Raw genomic sequence first — 13,489 nt, forward strand, 5'->3', positions numbered from 1 at the left:
GTGACAATAAAACTCGGTAACAAGTAATGATTCTTAAAACATACTAAATATATATTTTAGAATACACAATTAATAGTTCAATATTCGTCGGGGAAGGCCTACAAGGCGTTAAAAAAAGTGTAAGCGATTCATGGGTTTAACGCTATTCTTGTCAAGCGAGAAAATGGAGTAACCTTCAGTGTTACTTCTGGCACATAGATGCAGATACCTGACACGAGACTTAATCAACTAAAGCATACAAAACATTAACAAAAAGAAAAAAAAAAATCGCGCTCATGTCTTTTTGGGCTTATGATAAAATAATCGTATCGTTATTGAAGGCTGTAGTTAAAGTTCTTAGCTAGCCGAACTGACCACATTTCCGGGGTACACGGGATTCGCTCCTCCTTGGCACGCTGTTAATTATCTCAAATTTAGAAATGGCAAATGAGAAGGATGTCAAAAGTAACGTTAAGATTTCCCCGCGCATTCCACTGGAGTGACGTCACACGTAAAACTCGCAGGTAAAAAAAAAAACAGCCTAAAAAAAAAAGAAAAAGAAAGCACAGTGACAACACGTAAAACTCGCAGGTAAAAAAAAACACCCTAAAAAAGACACGATCTTTTTTTTTTTTTTGGCATTGAATTAATTTTGTGGCAAATTGCCGACCACCAAAATTTCGCCCGAGATCCGTGAAACTGTCGCACATTCGAGTTCTACGATTCGGCCGTTTCGAGAGCCGAGCAGAACTCGGGTCGTCTTCGAAGCCAGACTTTGTTGCCGCCTTTGTCCTTGAGGACGATTTCGTATGTCAGTCGGAGTTGATCCAGCGGGATTCTAGATTCAACCTCGAACTTGCGAAGCACCTTCGCCAAGAGCAGTTTCATCTCCACCATGGCAAATTTGTCTCCTGAAAGAAAAAAAAAATAGTTCGGTTACAATACAAAATTTAGCGGCAAAAAAAAAAAAAAAATAATAATAAAAAAAAAATCGCGCGCAGCCAAAAAAAAAAAAATAAAAAAATAAAAAGCCAATATAACGTTTGTGTTTAGGCAGCGTAAGGTCGACACTGGCTCACGCTGCAGATGATAAATGTGGCCAGTGCCGTATACAACGCTTGGGGTCATCAACGCGCATCACGCGGTAGTCATGTATACGCTTCGGATGGACGCCGAAGACAGCAAAGGTGGCCGCCTGGCAAACATCTACAGCTCTGAGTAACTGCGCGTGACATGACACAGTCTCGAGACTGCAGGTATAAGCGAAGAACGACACATACGCGAACGGTCTCAAACACTAATACATTTTATTTCACTTACAAAAAACAATATAAAAAGAAGAAGAAGAAAAAAAAGAAGGAACTTGATACAAAGATATACTAGGAATACCTCAGACGAGAGAATGAGAGCAATCACCCTCTTTCCACAATGGTACTATAGTAGAGCCAGACACTCTGCAAACACAGACGCACACACACAAAAAAGCCTGATTTTTATTAGTTCGTTTGCACTATGGTCCCTTTCCAGCGCTCATATCACCCGGGCGAAAAATGCCGAATAACTGAGCTACTGCAGCGCACGCACAGAACGCGTTGTTTCTGCCGCGCGAGCGACGTCGCCACTGCGAAATCGCGAGCGAGACCGCACCATGTGAATCAGGCTGAATCTGGGGCGCTCAACGCTCGCAGCTGCGAAATTGCAAGATTCACTTGGTGCTTTTTTGCTCGCGATTTTGCACCCGCGACGTTAAACGCCGTAACTTCCACCACGCTTTTTTTTTTTTTTTGCCTTACGAGTGGCGTTGCAGCAACGAAATCGCAAGTAAGATCACGCCATGTGAATCTCACATTAGACATGTACGAGTTGATCGATAGGTCAAAAAACTGAAAATCGTTTTTTTTTTTTTCTCCTTCGTTTGGCTTGCAAAGGATTTCATTCTTTGTTTTCACACGTACCTTTATGAACCAGAAACGGAGAGACGTGTAATGGGGCGGATTCTTGGGGGAGTTGGTACTGAAACTTTGAGAACATGATGGCGCTTCAAGACAGAGACGAGAGTAATAACGAGACAACACAATGCGCTAACTTCAACTGTTTAATCCTCCCTTACCGTCTTATCTCTATGTTTTCTTGTTTTCTAATAACAGCGTTGGCGTGGCATGGGGGTTGGTTGAATATCCCGATGATGAAGAGTATTTATTCCCTTGCTTTTCTGAGGATTAAACTGTTGAAGTTAGAGATTGTGTTGTCTCATTCTTACAAACGCTATACTGTTCTAAAAAAAAAAAAAAAAATGTAACTGCGTTTTTTTTTTTTTTTTGCTTCAGACAATAATTGCATTTCCTTAGTACAGCACAGTGTTGGCGGTAACGTGTTACAAGTAACGGCGTTACCGGTAACGCGTTACTTTCTTTGGTAACGTAGTAACATACTCGTTCCTTTTCCAAAGAAGTAACGGGTAACGTACTTACGTTACTTATTTTGAGTAACGTGTAACGAAATTACGTTACGCTACTTTACTTCCTAGAACTTAAAAAAATTAAATTTAAAATTTTTTTTGTGTGTTTTTAGGCACCCAGTCATAAATTCCTTAGTCAAAAAAAGTGAAAGCCGCTTACAACTCCCTGTAACGCCGAATTAGAGCGCAGCTCTTGAGGAGGAGGAGGGAAGGGCACTGGGGGGGGGGGGGGGGTTGAACTAACCAGGGGGGGTCGCGTGACCCCCAATGCCGATGATGTCATCACTGACGTCACTGATGACGTCATTAGTGACGATGACGATGCGGGTACCGATGACGTCATTAGTGACGTCACTGATGACTTCACCAGTGATGATGACGATGCGAATGTCCGTGACGTCATCAGTGACGTCGCTGATGACGTCATCAGTGATGATGACGATGACGATGCGGATGTCAGTAACGTCATCAGTGATGATGACGATGACGATGCGGATACCGGTGACTTCATAAGTTATGATGACGATGACGATGCGGATGCCGGTGACGTCATCAGTGATGATGACGATGACGATGTGGATGCCGGTGACGACATCAGTGACGTCACTGATGACGTCATCAGTGATGATGACGATGACGATGCGGATGTCGGCAACGTCATCAGTGATGATGACGATGACGATGCGGATGCCGGTGACGTCATCAGTGATGATGACGATGACGATGTGGATGCCGGAGACGTCATCAGTGATGATAACGATGACGATGTGGATGCCGGTGACGTCATCACTGATGATGACGTCATCAGTGATGATGACGATGACGATGTGGATGCCGGTGACGTCATCAGTGACGATGACGTAAGCGGGGGGTCACGCGACATCGGCGGGGGTCACGTGACCTCGGGGGGTCACGTGACCTTGAGGAGGGGTCACGTGACCTCGAGGAGGGGTCACGTGACCCCGGTGCATCATGGGAAATGTCCCATAATGCACCGCGCCAGCCCCCCACCGGGGTCACGTGACCTCGGGGGGTCACGTGCCCCCCTACGAGGTCACGTGACCCCGGTGGGGGGCTCGCGCGGTGCATTATGGGACATTTCCCATGATGCACCGCGCGGTTACGCCGACGGCGACGGCGACGCCGCTCAAGCCGGAAACGGGCCCCTAAGAGCTGCGCTCTAAAAATGCCGCTGTCCTCCACTTTTCTTTGACGTCGGTGCTCGTCAGATTTGACGTCACACGCCACCTGCCACTAGCTTTCTCCCGCGGCTCGTTGATCTCGCTACCGCCGTCGCCTCGGCTGGAAGGCCAAAGAGGTCCGGCTTCAGGTTGGATTTGGGAGATTCCTGCGTCGAAGCCTGCGCTTCGCTTCCCGCTGGGAAAGAGAATGACACCTTCGTGTCATTCCCTTTCCCGTTTTCCATGTTATACATCAGCTTCATATATACTTCCGCGTTTTTTCTTGTAAGTATTCGGGTGAAACCCTAAAAATAAGAGGGTAATTAAGTTTCCGCATGGACATATCTTAGGTATGGCGCTTACGCACATATCAAACGTCGAAACAGCAAATACTTTAGTTCGTGAATAAAAAGTAACGCAACAGTAACGTGCGTTACTTTTTATCAGTAACGGTAACGCGTTCCTTTTATTTTGAGGTAACGTAGGTCGGTAACGCGTTACATTTATTTGCAAGTAACGAGTAACGTATTTAGTTACTTTTTTGTCGGTAACGCATACAACACTGGTACAGCAACGGCAACCGTAGATCGTGCCGATAGCTCTGATAACGATACCCGATACTCCGCTGACGCATTCAGGCATTCATCGTATCGGTATCAGCGATATCGGACGAACCATCGATACTAATATTCCCTAATTCTATTTGGTTCGACGAAGTATTGGTTGCATTCCTTATACCTTTCCAGTGGACGCATTGCATGGACGGATTGAATGGAAAGTGCTCGCTTACCGATGCAAACCCTGAGGCCCTTGGAAAAGGGGATGTAGCTGAACGGGTGCCGCTGTTTGATCTCCTCGGTCATGAACCGCTCTGGGACGAACGAGTCGGGATCTTTGAAGTGGTTCGGGTTGCGGTGGATGCTGAAGATGGCGATGACGCACGTTACACCTTTTGGTACCGTTTGGCCGTCTGAAAAGAGAGAAAAAAATTACACTATTACACTCGTCGTCACACCGAGAGAAAAAACAAAACAAAAAAACTTTCAGCCTTTTCACTTTGGTGAAGAAAGAAGACCAGCGAAGCTGTACTATGGTGGGAATGGAGCAATGGCCGGCCGCAAGTCGGCAAGCCAGAGTGGAAAGGCTGGAAAGATTGCGCCATCTATGAGCAACGGCGGCAACCAGACAACCGGCAAGCCGGTTGTTTGATTGCTACTGTCGCTCATAGATGGCGGTAGCTGTCCAGAGTTTGGTGTCAACATTTGTTTGCTGACGGACACGATACTGGGGTTAACTGACCGTAAAAAGAAGTTTCGGGCATCATTAATGCGCTGCACGAAGTTTGGTTTGGTTGTCCAAGGTGGGAAAACAATGCTTTGGCGTTCGAAACGTGTACGTCTGGATAAAATAGCGCTAAAGCTATAACCTAAAATTCCCTCACATATGTATCTTAACACTACATAGAGCTCCGCGTAGTGTAGCGAATTAGATATAAATGTAGTGAATGTAGATACAAATGTATCTATATTCTTTCACTACGGTTAGCACAGAATGCTTTTTGAAAGGGCACATGCAAGGTGTTAGTGCGCGATGTCACACGACGTCTAAGTGTCATGTACCGCCACGGTGTCATATGATATCAGTACGTCACGCTACGTCACGGAGTAACGTGGCGTCATGTCGCAGTCTTTCGTGCCGGTTTTTTATTATTATTTTTTTATATTACGGTTTTCTCGTAGAATTCGGTTGCTAAACATGCAGCGTTAAAGGGATCATGAAATGAATTTCGGGCTTGGGATAAATGCTTTTAGATTGGAATTTTACTAATCGCGTGTCGCTTGGTGGGTCAAAAGAAAGTGGGCAGAAAGTCAGAAGCCTGTTTTCTAATACAAGAAGTAAAAAAAAAAAAAAAAAAAGATATATATATATATATATAGCGGACTACTTCGTACTTCGTTTCCTTCGAGAGTTCTCCGCCTTTTCACTGTGATGCATCCGCGGTGCACCCAAAGTACGTCAGCCCACCCCTGCTCCCGCATTCGACACGAGAACTGCGTCACTCGGACATACGCGCCGGTCAACCAATCAATCCGTCGACGAATACCTTAATTGCGTTCGTGGCCAATGAGTATCCTGACAGCACTTATCATCACTTGCTAATGACAAGTTACACAGCGTGATTAATTCAAAAAAAAAAAACGGTGGAAGTTTGGAGTTGCGCCTGTATCCAAGCGCGTTGCGATCATGGTCTTTATAAAAGCATTCAAGGTATGCGACGTCGTCGTAAACTTCTACGGTTCTTAGATCGCGTTTTCGACTGTGGTTTCTAGGCGGCAACAAATTACGGCACTAAGCCGACGTGTCATGCTCTCCGACGTCGCGATCCTGGCGGCTAATCGTACAACTTCAAGAAGAAAAAAGGAAAAAAAAAAAGAGGGGGGGGGGGGGCCAGCAAATGTAGGTGTTATTTTCGTCTCGGCGTCTCAAACCCTTGTTGCTGAAACGTCCGTTAAAGGGGCACTGACACATCAAAATCATATTTTTTTTTATTATCCGAAACGATTGAAAACGATGCCGGGACATTACCCTCAAAATTTGAGATTTGGGAATTCAGTATTCGTGAAGTAAAAAAACAATTTCCAAATGCCGAATTCGAAGTTCCCGCGCGATCGGCGCCGGTGCCTTGACGTCAAAAATTGAGGAGACCTGAGAGTCCACTTTCCTGTCACCACTCCCTGCTGTTGCCATGGCGACCCAAAGCGAGGAGGATAGGAGCGAGCGCCGGCTAGCGCCGGCGTTGCGGTGGACCGGTTTTGAGCGGTGTCGCCTGTTTTCCGTTGGAGGATACAAATCCAGGAGACGGCACCACAACGAACTCCCGATTTTTGGTATTTCAAAAAGAAGGGCCGTAGTGCGTTCGCAATTGCGTTAAAAAACATGTTTTAAGATTGCCGTAATTAAATGTTATAGAGATGTCGCCTACAAAGCTTCTAAATTTCCTGATTTTTGACGTCACCGATCAAAAGAAGCGAGGAGGCGAGAGGCGGGAAAATCAAACGCCAAAAATAAAAAGGCGCGCGCGCGCGCGGGAAAATTTTTTTTCGCGATGCGGTTTTTTTTGCGTGTCTATGACTACAACTTGCATCGTTTTAGACAATAAAAATAAATACGACCTTTGGGGTGTCAGTGCCCCTTTAAGGGGTATCCACACGAAGGAGAAATCCGCCCCTTTTCCTCCGCGGAGCGCGCATCACGTGAGACATACGTCATCCCTTTTTGACGCCTCGTGGCGCCGTTCTCCCGTTCTCCTCCGTGGCGGAGGCGCGGAGGCTTCGTTCTGTCAGCACGAAAGCTCAGCAGCTGCACGCGGCGAAGCCGGGGACGGAGTTTCCCGGGTTGTTGACGTCACAACATCCGTCCGCGGAGTTCTCCTTCGTGTGGATACCCCTTTAACTGCCAAGATGGAAAGCGACCGTTACAGCAGAACTGAGCAGGCTTTAAAGGGGCTGTGCTACGATATTGAGCAGGGAAGTTTCTCACTTTACACCAGCTTACTGTCACTAGTGGGACCCAAGAATACTCGATCGCAAGGCCACTGTCCAGGAAGCGTCTTCGTCGCGGCGGAATTCCAAGGATCAAAGCGCACCTTTTCTCTCAGCCTCTCCTTCGCAAAGCTTGATGACGGAGCTGTGGGGACAACGCCAACAATGCGATCCCCATCGAATGCGTCATCAAGCTCCCCGATTCCCGCTGTAAGGATATTTAAATGCTGCTCATACGGCGCACAGGAACTGCTCATTCACACTGGAAGCGGATCCGCGTTCGCAAAGCGGTTGCGAACGCGGTTGTATAAAGATCCAGTACAATTGCACGCGCACTTGATGTCATCAAGTGCGCGTGCAATTGCACTGGATCTTCAACAACCGCGTTCGCAACCGCTTTGCGAATGCGGATCCGCTTCCAGTGTGAATGAGCGGGAAGACTGCGTAGACATTTGATTTTGGCTCGTGGCAATCAATGCCTCGACATGCATCCGGGTAGTGGCTCGTGTTAAATCTCTGGGATGACGGCAATAGCCGAACCTGAACAATGCGTGTAAGTCAGCACGCGCCCTGTGCTCTGCCAACCACAACGCGTGGCTGTGTCAAAAACCACGTGTTAAAAACACTGGCGGCATATAATCGGCTCCAGATCACGTGGCCGCCTTTTCTGGCTGCAAGTTGAAAAAAACAAACGGTGTTCGTTTTTGTTTTGTTTTTCGTTTTTTTTTTGTTGCAATCGTTATTGCGTAGAAAAAAAATGCAACGCGTGTTTTACGGGTCCTAAATATCAAGAAGTAATTCAACGCTGTATTTATGGAAAGTATAAAAAAATTGTTGCATCACACCTTCAGCAGCATCTTATAGGTACACACATAGACACCGGTGCGTCTATTTTTCTGTGAAAAGCAGTTCGAGAAAAACAGCGTTACTAGAACACTCAGTTGGGAAACTCGCCGTCGACTCCCTGGGCCGCTGGCATTCACCGAGACCGAGCTAAGCTAAATACGACAACAGCGCCACTCTTTATCATTTGTCTTAACTGTGGTCACCTTGAGCTTTTAGAAAGCATGTTTTTGCGTAAAAACAAACGGAAAAGACTCTTTTTGTATGAAATTTATTGGAGTTTAGTACCAAATGACGGGCGCGTGATGTTTTCTAATATCTTCAGTTTGCAAGGTTTTGCGGCACAATTAATGAACGACGGGCGCGTGATGTTTTCTAATATCTCAAGTTTGCAAGGTTTTGCAGCACAATTAATGTTGTTTTTATACAACCATGTCTCACCGGTGATTTCAGGTAGCGCACCGACCTGGACGAATCCTAACTTCGGTAGTAAATCGCGGCGCGTCCACTTGGCAGACGGGGGTGGCACCCCTGAAACCCTCCACCGTAATTGTTTCGTTCAAAATGGTCGATTAAAGCCAAAATACACGTCACGTGCAGTTCCTCGAGTGGCCGCTGCGGTAGAAATGGCGGCGTTGCGATCGCCATTAGTTCGGTTTTCGAGTACGGATCGGTGCCTCTTTTTGAGAGCAGGCTCTGCGACAGTTTCTGAACTGAATGGTCCTAGTAACGTTGGGGAAAACTAATCACCGAAATCTACGGAGGCAGCTCGGCGAATGACCAGGCTGAAAATACGTTTACACCTACCACTAAATGTCACATAAAAAAACACAAAAAAAAAACTGAAGTTTTGCGTTTTGTTTTTGCGTCGTGCGAAGTAGTTCTTACGAGATTTGGTTGTCGGAGGAAGAAGCGATGCTTTTTGGCATTTGAAACGTGCACGTCTTGATAACATATGATTCTTCACATAAATACGGTTCCTGAGGTAAACGCGAGAATAATAATAATAACAACATAAAAAAAAAAAAAAAAACAGTGTCACCGTGCCACCGAGCATCATGGACGGCTCCAGTACGCTCTCTCGTCGTCAGAACGGGAATGTGCGAAGCCGCCTTTATATGCTCACCTATGACGAGATCTTCTTCGAGCGTCCTTCCGATTACGGGGAAAGACGGGTACAGCCGCAGGGCTTCCTGAACACACCGAGTAAACAGAGGAAAAAAAAAAGTCATTATAGGCAGACTTCGGAAGTAATCCGTGCCTTCTTCGAGTAATTTTGTAATTGCCACGTTACTTTTTCTGTTTTTGCGGTAGTAATTTGTAATGTGATTTCGTGACAAATATTGGTAATGGATCACTTTACTTACTCGATACTTTAAAAAAATATGAACATAGTACAGAAACAGGAGCAATATGGGTCAGCGACCACACGCTGGACCAAAGCTCGAAAATGAGCGCTCGCGCCCAGGCATTTTTCGGTATAAGCTGTCAGGGAGTGCGTCTTGAGGTAGAGGCACGAGACCATAGCTTTTGGAGACATTGCGCTCACGCTCGAAAGGCCCGTTCCCCAAAGGAAGATTTTGTAGATCGGCTCCTCCGAATCTCCAAGCAGAAAAAGACGCTGCTACTGAGCTGCTACTGAGCTATACTGCTACTGAGCGAAAGATATGTGTAAGCTATAACGGTAATCGATTGCATTTGAGGCTCGGTAATTTGGAATTGTAACCCTTTACATATTTTCACGTAACGGGCTCGTGCAGAATATCCGATACGAGTTCGAACCTTCAGACAGCATTCCAGATACTTCATTTTCTTCAGGTCGTCAGCGGTGATTTCTCCGTCACGGCTGCTGCCGAATATCTCGTCGAGCTCCTCGTGAGCCTTTCTCTGAGCGTCGGCGTTGTGGCCGAGAAGATTCAGTGCCCAGCACACGGCCAAAGCTGCGGTATCGTTTCCCTAGAAGAAAAAGAAAAAGTGGTGTATACCCAGTTAATGTCACCAAAAGGTCATCGAACGGCGATTGTCAATTTTAATTAAAGTATAAAGTCGCTGTCGCACAAAAAGACAGAAACTTTTGTTTCTGTCTTGTTGTTTCACATTTGTAAAAACAAAAACTTTTTTTTTTGCTAGGCTACACAACACAGAGTCTCTCATTTTACAGGAAGGACAAGAATCGAAAATATAATTTCTTAACAAAAATCGTGGAAACAGAAACAAACGATAAAGAATAATTTGTGGCAAAAGAGCTGCCAAGCTTTTTCTGTTGTTTTTTACATAGTTACTTTTTAATGTATATAATGGTACTGTGACATTGTTCATCCAAGAACTACCTGCAGACATGTTGGAAACATACATATCTATCCACAGAACTTAGCTCCCCCCCCCCCCCTTATTTTTTTTTTTTTCTGGCTATGCCACTGGTCTAAAGACCCCAACGTTTTAAAAGCGACTCTGCTGACTGTTCTTCAGGTTGCGCTACAACCGATTGCGAACAGTTTTAGCGAGTCGGAACGGTTCCGAAATCATGAACGGTGCCGCTGCTCCGTTCCCGTGAAACCGTGCGTGTGCAAAATGTAACACGTTTTAGCGAATCGTAGAAGTCGAGCAACCGTCTAACAGCTGAAATGTTCTGCAGCGTGCAACATCCCTGACTCGCCTTTCACGTCGCACACTGTCGTAAACAAGACGGCGAGGCAACGTTTACCGGTCGGAATTTCAAGAGCCCCGAAACTAGATAGAGTAAAATATGCCCCAAAGACCAGAAAGGGCAGGTGATGTGTCTCGAGGTCTGCAGGGGCACGGGCCAGCCCGCGGGCCACGGGCCGGGCTCGGGCTTCACTGCTATATTCATGAAGGACCCGGGCCCGGCACTACAAGGCGGGCCGAAGCGGGCCACGCCGGCCGTTACGTTTTTCATTTTTAGCAGCAATGTACTTGGAAGTTTGTTCGGGGGGTTGCGGGAGGGACCACAGCGGGGTAGGTACTAATGCTGAAAGGATGTGTGTTTGTACAGCTCGATGTCTGTGTACCGAATGCTCTGCCACAGTACCAGCGCCGCGGCGTTCATTTTTGTCGCCTGCAGCGCCGCTGTCGTACATACACTTCTCCTTAGCAACGCGCATACATACGCGCCTACGCAACGCGTATCCTCGCGGGCGTACACTACCTGCGCGTACTAGTGCGTGCATCCACAATATAGGTGAAGAGGTTCCCCTCAGGGGTGCTTTTCCTGAACAATTACTCACAGACCACCGCAATAAACGGTGGTATTTTCTTTTTTTCTTTTTTCCAGTAGTGTTACACAACGGGAGTGGACAACTTAGAACTTTGCCCGTCTTTTGTCCGAACCCGTCGTGATGTTTCACTTCCTTTGCAACTTTGGTCATGGTTCTGTTTACTGTTGCTTGCCATTTTTATTTTTCAGTCTTTGTGGATCCGCGTGCTTGTTCACAAAAAGAAAAACAAAAAAATAAACGATTGGAGGAAATTTTTTTTTTTTTTTGAACGAGCGGTTTAGGTTTGCAGATCAATCCGACTAATAATAGCAGCAAAAATAAAAGAGAGAAAAACTAAAGATGCTTGCTTTAGTTATTATGAAGCAACATAGTCAACATGTGTCACAGTGGCAAGCAAGCTGCCATGCCGTCCAATCTGTGAGCTATTCATACTGGGCGAAAATAGAGCGGGCCTCAGCGGGTACGTGAAAATTAGCCTCGGGCCGGGCCGGGCCGGTTGTAGAAAATAGCTAGCGGGCCGCGGGCGGGCCCGGGCTTAAAGAGGGCCGGGCTGGGCCGGGCTCCTAAATATCGGCCCGCGCAGACCTAGTGTCTCTACCCTATTGAACTGGGAACGGTCGTTACACTCGCGTGCCGAGAACCAGATCTATTCGTCTGCTCGCGGTCGCACGGCGGCTGTTATATAGCTCGGATCACGAAAAGTTAATCGTAGTTTACGGCATACACGATTGCTTTGCCATTGTGAGTAGTCTTCGAAATGATTTTATTCGACTTCTCCGACGAAGCAACAAGTAGCAAGATGGCAAATCGCTTCCCGTTGTTGGTATAACGCTCGGCCGGACCGGCATATAGTCGACCGCAACCTTGCATTTCCCGTGAGAGGGTTCTGCTTTTCTAAGTGTAATTTGATGGAAAGTGCTCGAGCACTAACCTAAGCTTTAAAAATTGATGACTTTAGTGCCAATATTTCTTCAAATAAAACCCCCCAAAAAAGAAAAAAAAAGCGCCGATGTTTTTGTGCGCTTTATTTATTTATTTATTTGCATACCTACAGCGCCTGAAGAGGCAGTATCGTGCAGCCTAGTACATCTGCTTTTAACAGTGGCGCAAGTAACATGCCTGACGACGCACCTTTTTGGGAAGGAAGGTGACGTCTTTTGGTCAATTCTGCAGCTTTACGTCGACACTTTCTTTCCAGGCTGTAGCCTGAATAAGCCCCTTGAATACTCCTGTCAGACGAGCGCCTCAGACGGCATTTACGTAAAAGGTGTTCAGAAAGCTGTACCCACACGGCAACCCAAACGGCATTTGACCTAAATGGCATTTGAGTCAAGCGACTCAATTAAGTGAGTACTGGCATCGCTCTCCACCTGCTACGTGAATTCAGGCGAAACATTAGATTTCATGGTGCAATCGAGGAGATGAGAGCGGAGAAATCGAGGTAAACGACAGTCGCCAAGCGGGTTTCCTGGTTGCTGCAAAACAACTTGTTCACGTCGAAAAGCACTCTTTTTTTTTCGTGTTTTAAACTTGTATTTTGGTGTTGCTTATAATTTTTTTTTAAATAAAGAAAAAGTCGATATACTGTTGAATGAACAGTCCTTGTAACAAACACATGTTGCGCGTGCCTGATTCGAGTTTCCGACGGCAATCCCAATAAACATAAGCTAAACTGCCATAAGCTGCATTTACAGTTCTCGTTAGGGTGCCTCAATGTTCTTCTGTTTAGGGTGATACCACCCTTTGTAGTACCCGAAGCCGAGAGAACGCGCTCACGGTGAACATACAAAGAAATCGACGAAAACAAAATGTCGCCATAGCACATTCAGCTCCACAAACGCGTGCATGGGACACGCTCTTTCACGCGCCTCTCAACAAAAAAGAAAAATAAAAGTGTGGGACAAAATAGAGATCACTGGTCTCCACCCTAAGCAAAGCGCACATGAAAACACCCTAGTTCTCGTCTGGCACAAGCACAGCGAACCTGAATGTCCTCTACGTAAATGCCATGTAGGGTGCTTTTTTTTTCTGTCTTTCCTATTCTGTTTCTCTCCTTTTTTTTTTAAACTTGATTTGTTTTTGAATCTCCCCTCATGTAATGCGTCCATCCGACGCCCTTGAGGTGAATAAAATGAAATGAAATGAAATGAAAGTTACCGCTCTCCGGTGAATGAAAGGAGATTGCATTTGTAGAGGTTATGTTGCATTTGCCAAGAGCTATAGCAGTTAAAAACTCATTGCGGGTTATGT

General features: G+C 46.1%; 1 protein-coding gene across 1 annotated transcript in view; it reads right to left on the reverse strand.

Annotated features, from left to right (window-relative positions):
* Positions 1-627: 627 nt before the first annotated feature.
* The window catches only part of LOC8053392 (cytochrome P450 4V2), a 29,082-nt gene continuing 16,220 nt past the window's right edge, over positions 628-13,489 (reverse strand). The window contains exons 8-11 of the mRNA XM_042286523.1: positions 9,786-9,959; positions 9,130-9,196; positions 4,409-4,588; positions 628-890 (exon numbers count right to left, since the gene is read on the reverse strand). Coding sequence (XP_042142457.1) covers positions 697-890; positions 4,409-4,588; positions 9,130-9,196; positions 9,786-9,959 — 615 coding nt within the window. The 3' untranslated portion in view covers positions 628-696. The remainder of the gene's footprint in view (positions 891-4,408; positions 4,589-9,129; positions 9,197-9,785; positions 9,960-13,489) is intronic.

Source organism: Ixodes scapularis, unplaced genomic scaffold (assembly GCF_016920785.2).
Source record: "Ixodes scapularis isolate PalLabHiFi unplaced genomic scaffold, ASM1692078v2 PGA_scaffold7__128_contigs__length_106722199, whole genome shotgun sequence".
Taxonomy (NCBI): Eukaryota; Metazoa; Arthropoda; class Arachnida; order Ixodida; family Ixodidae; genus Ixodes; species Ixodes scapularis.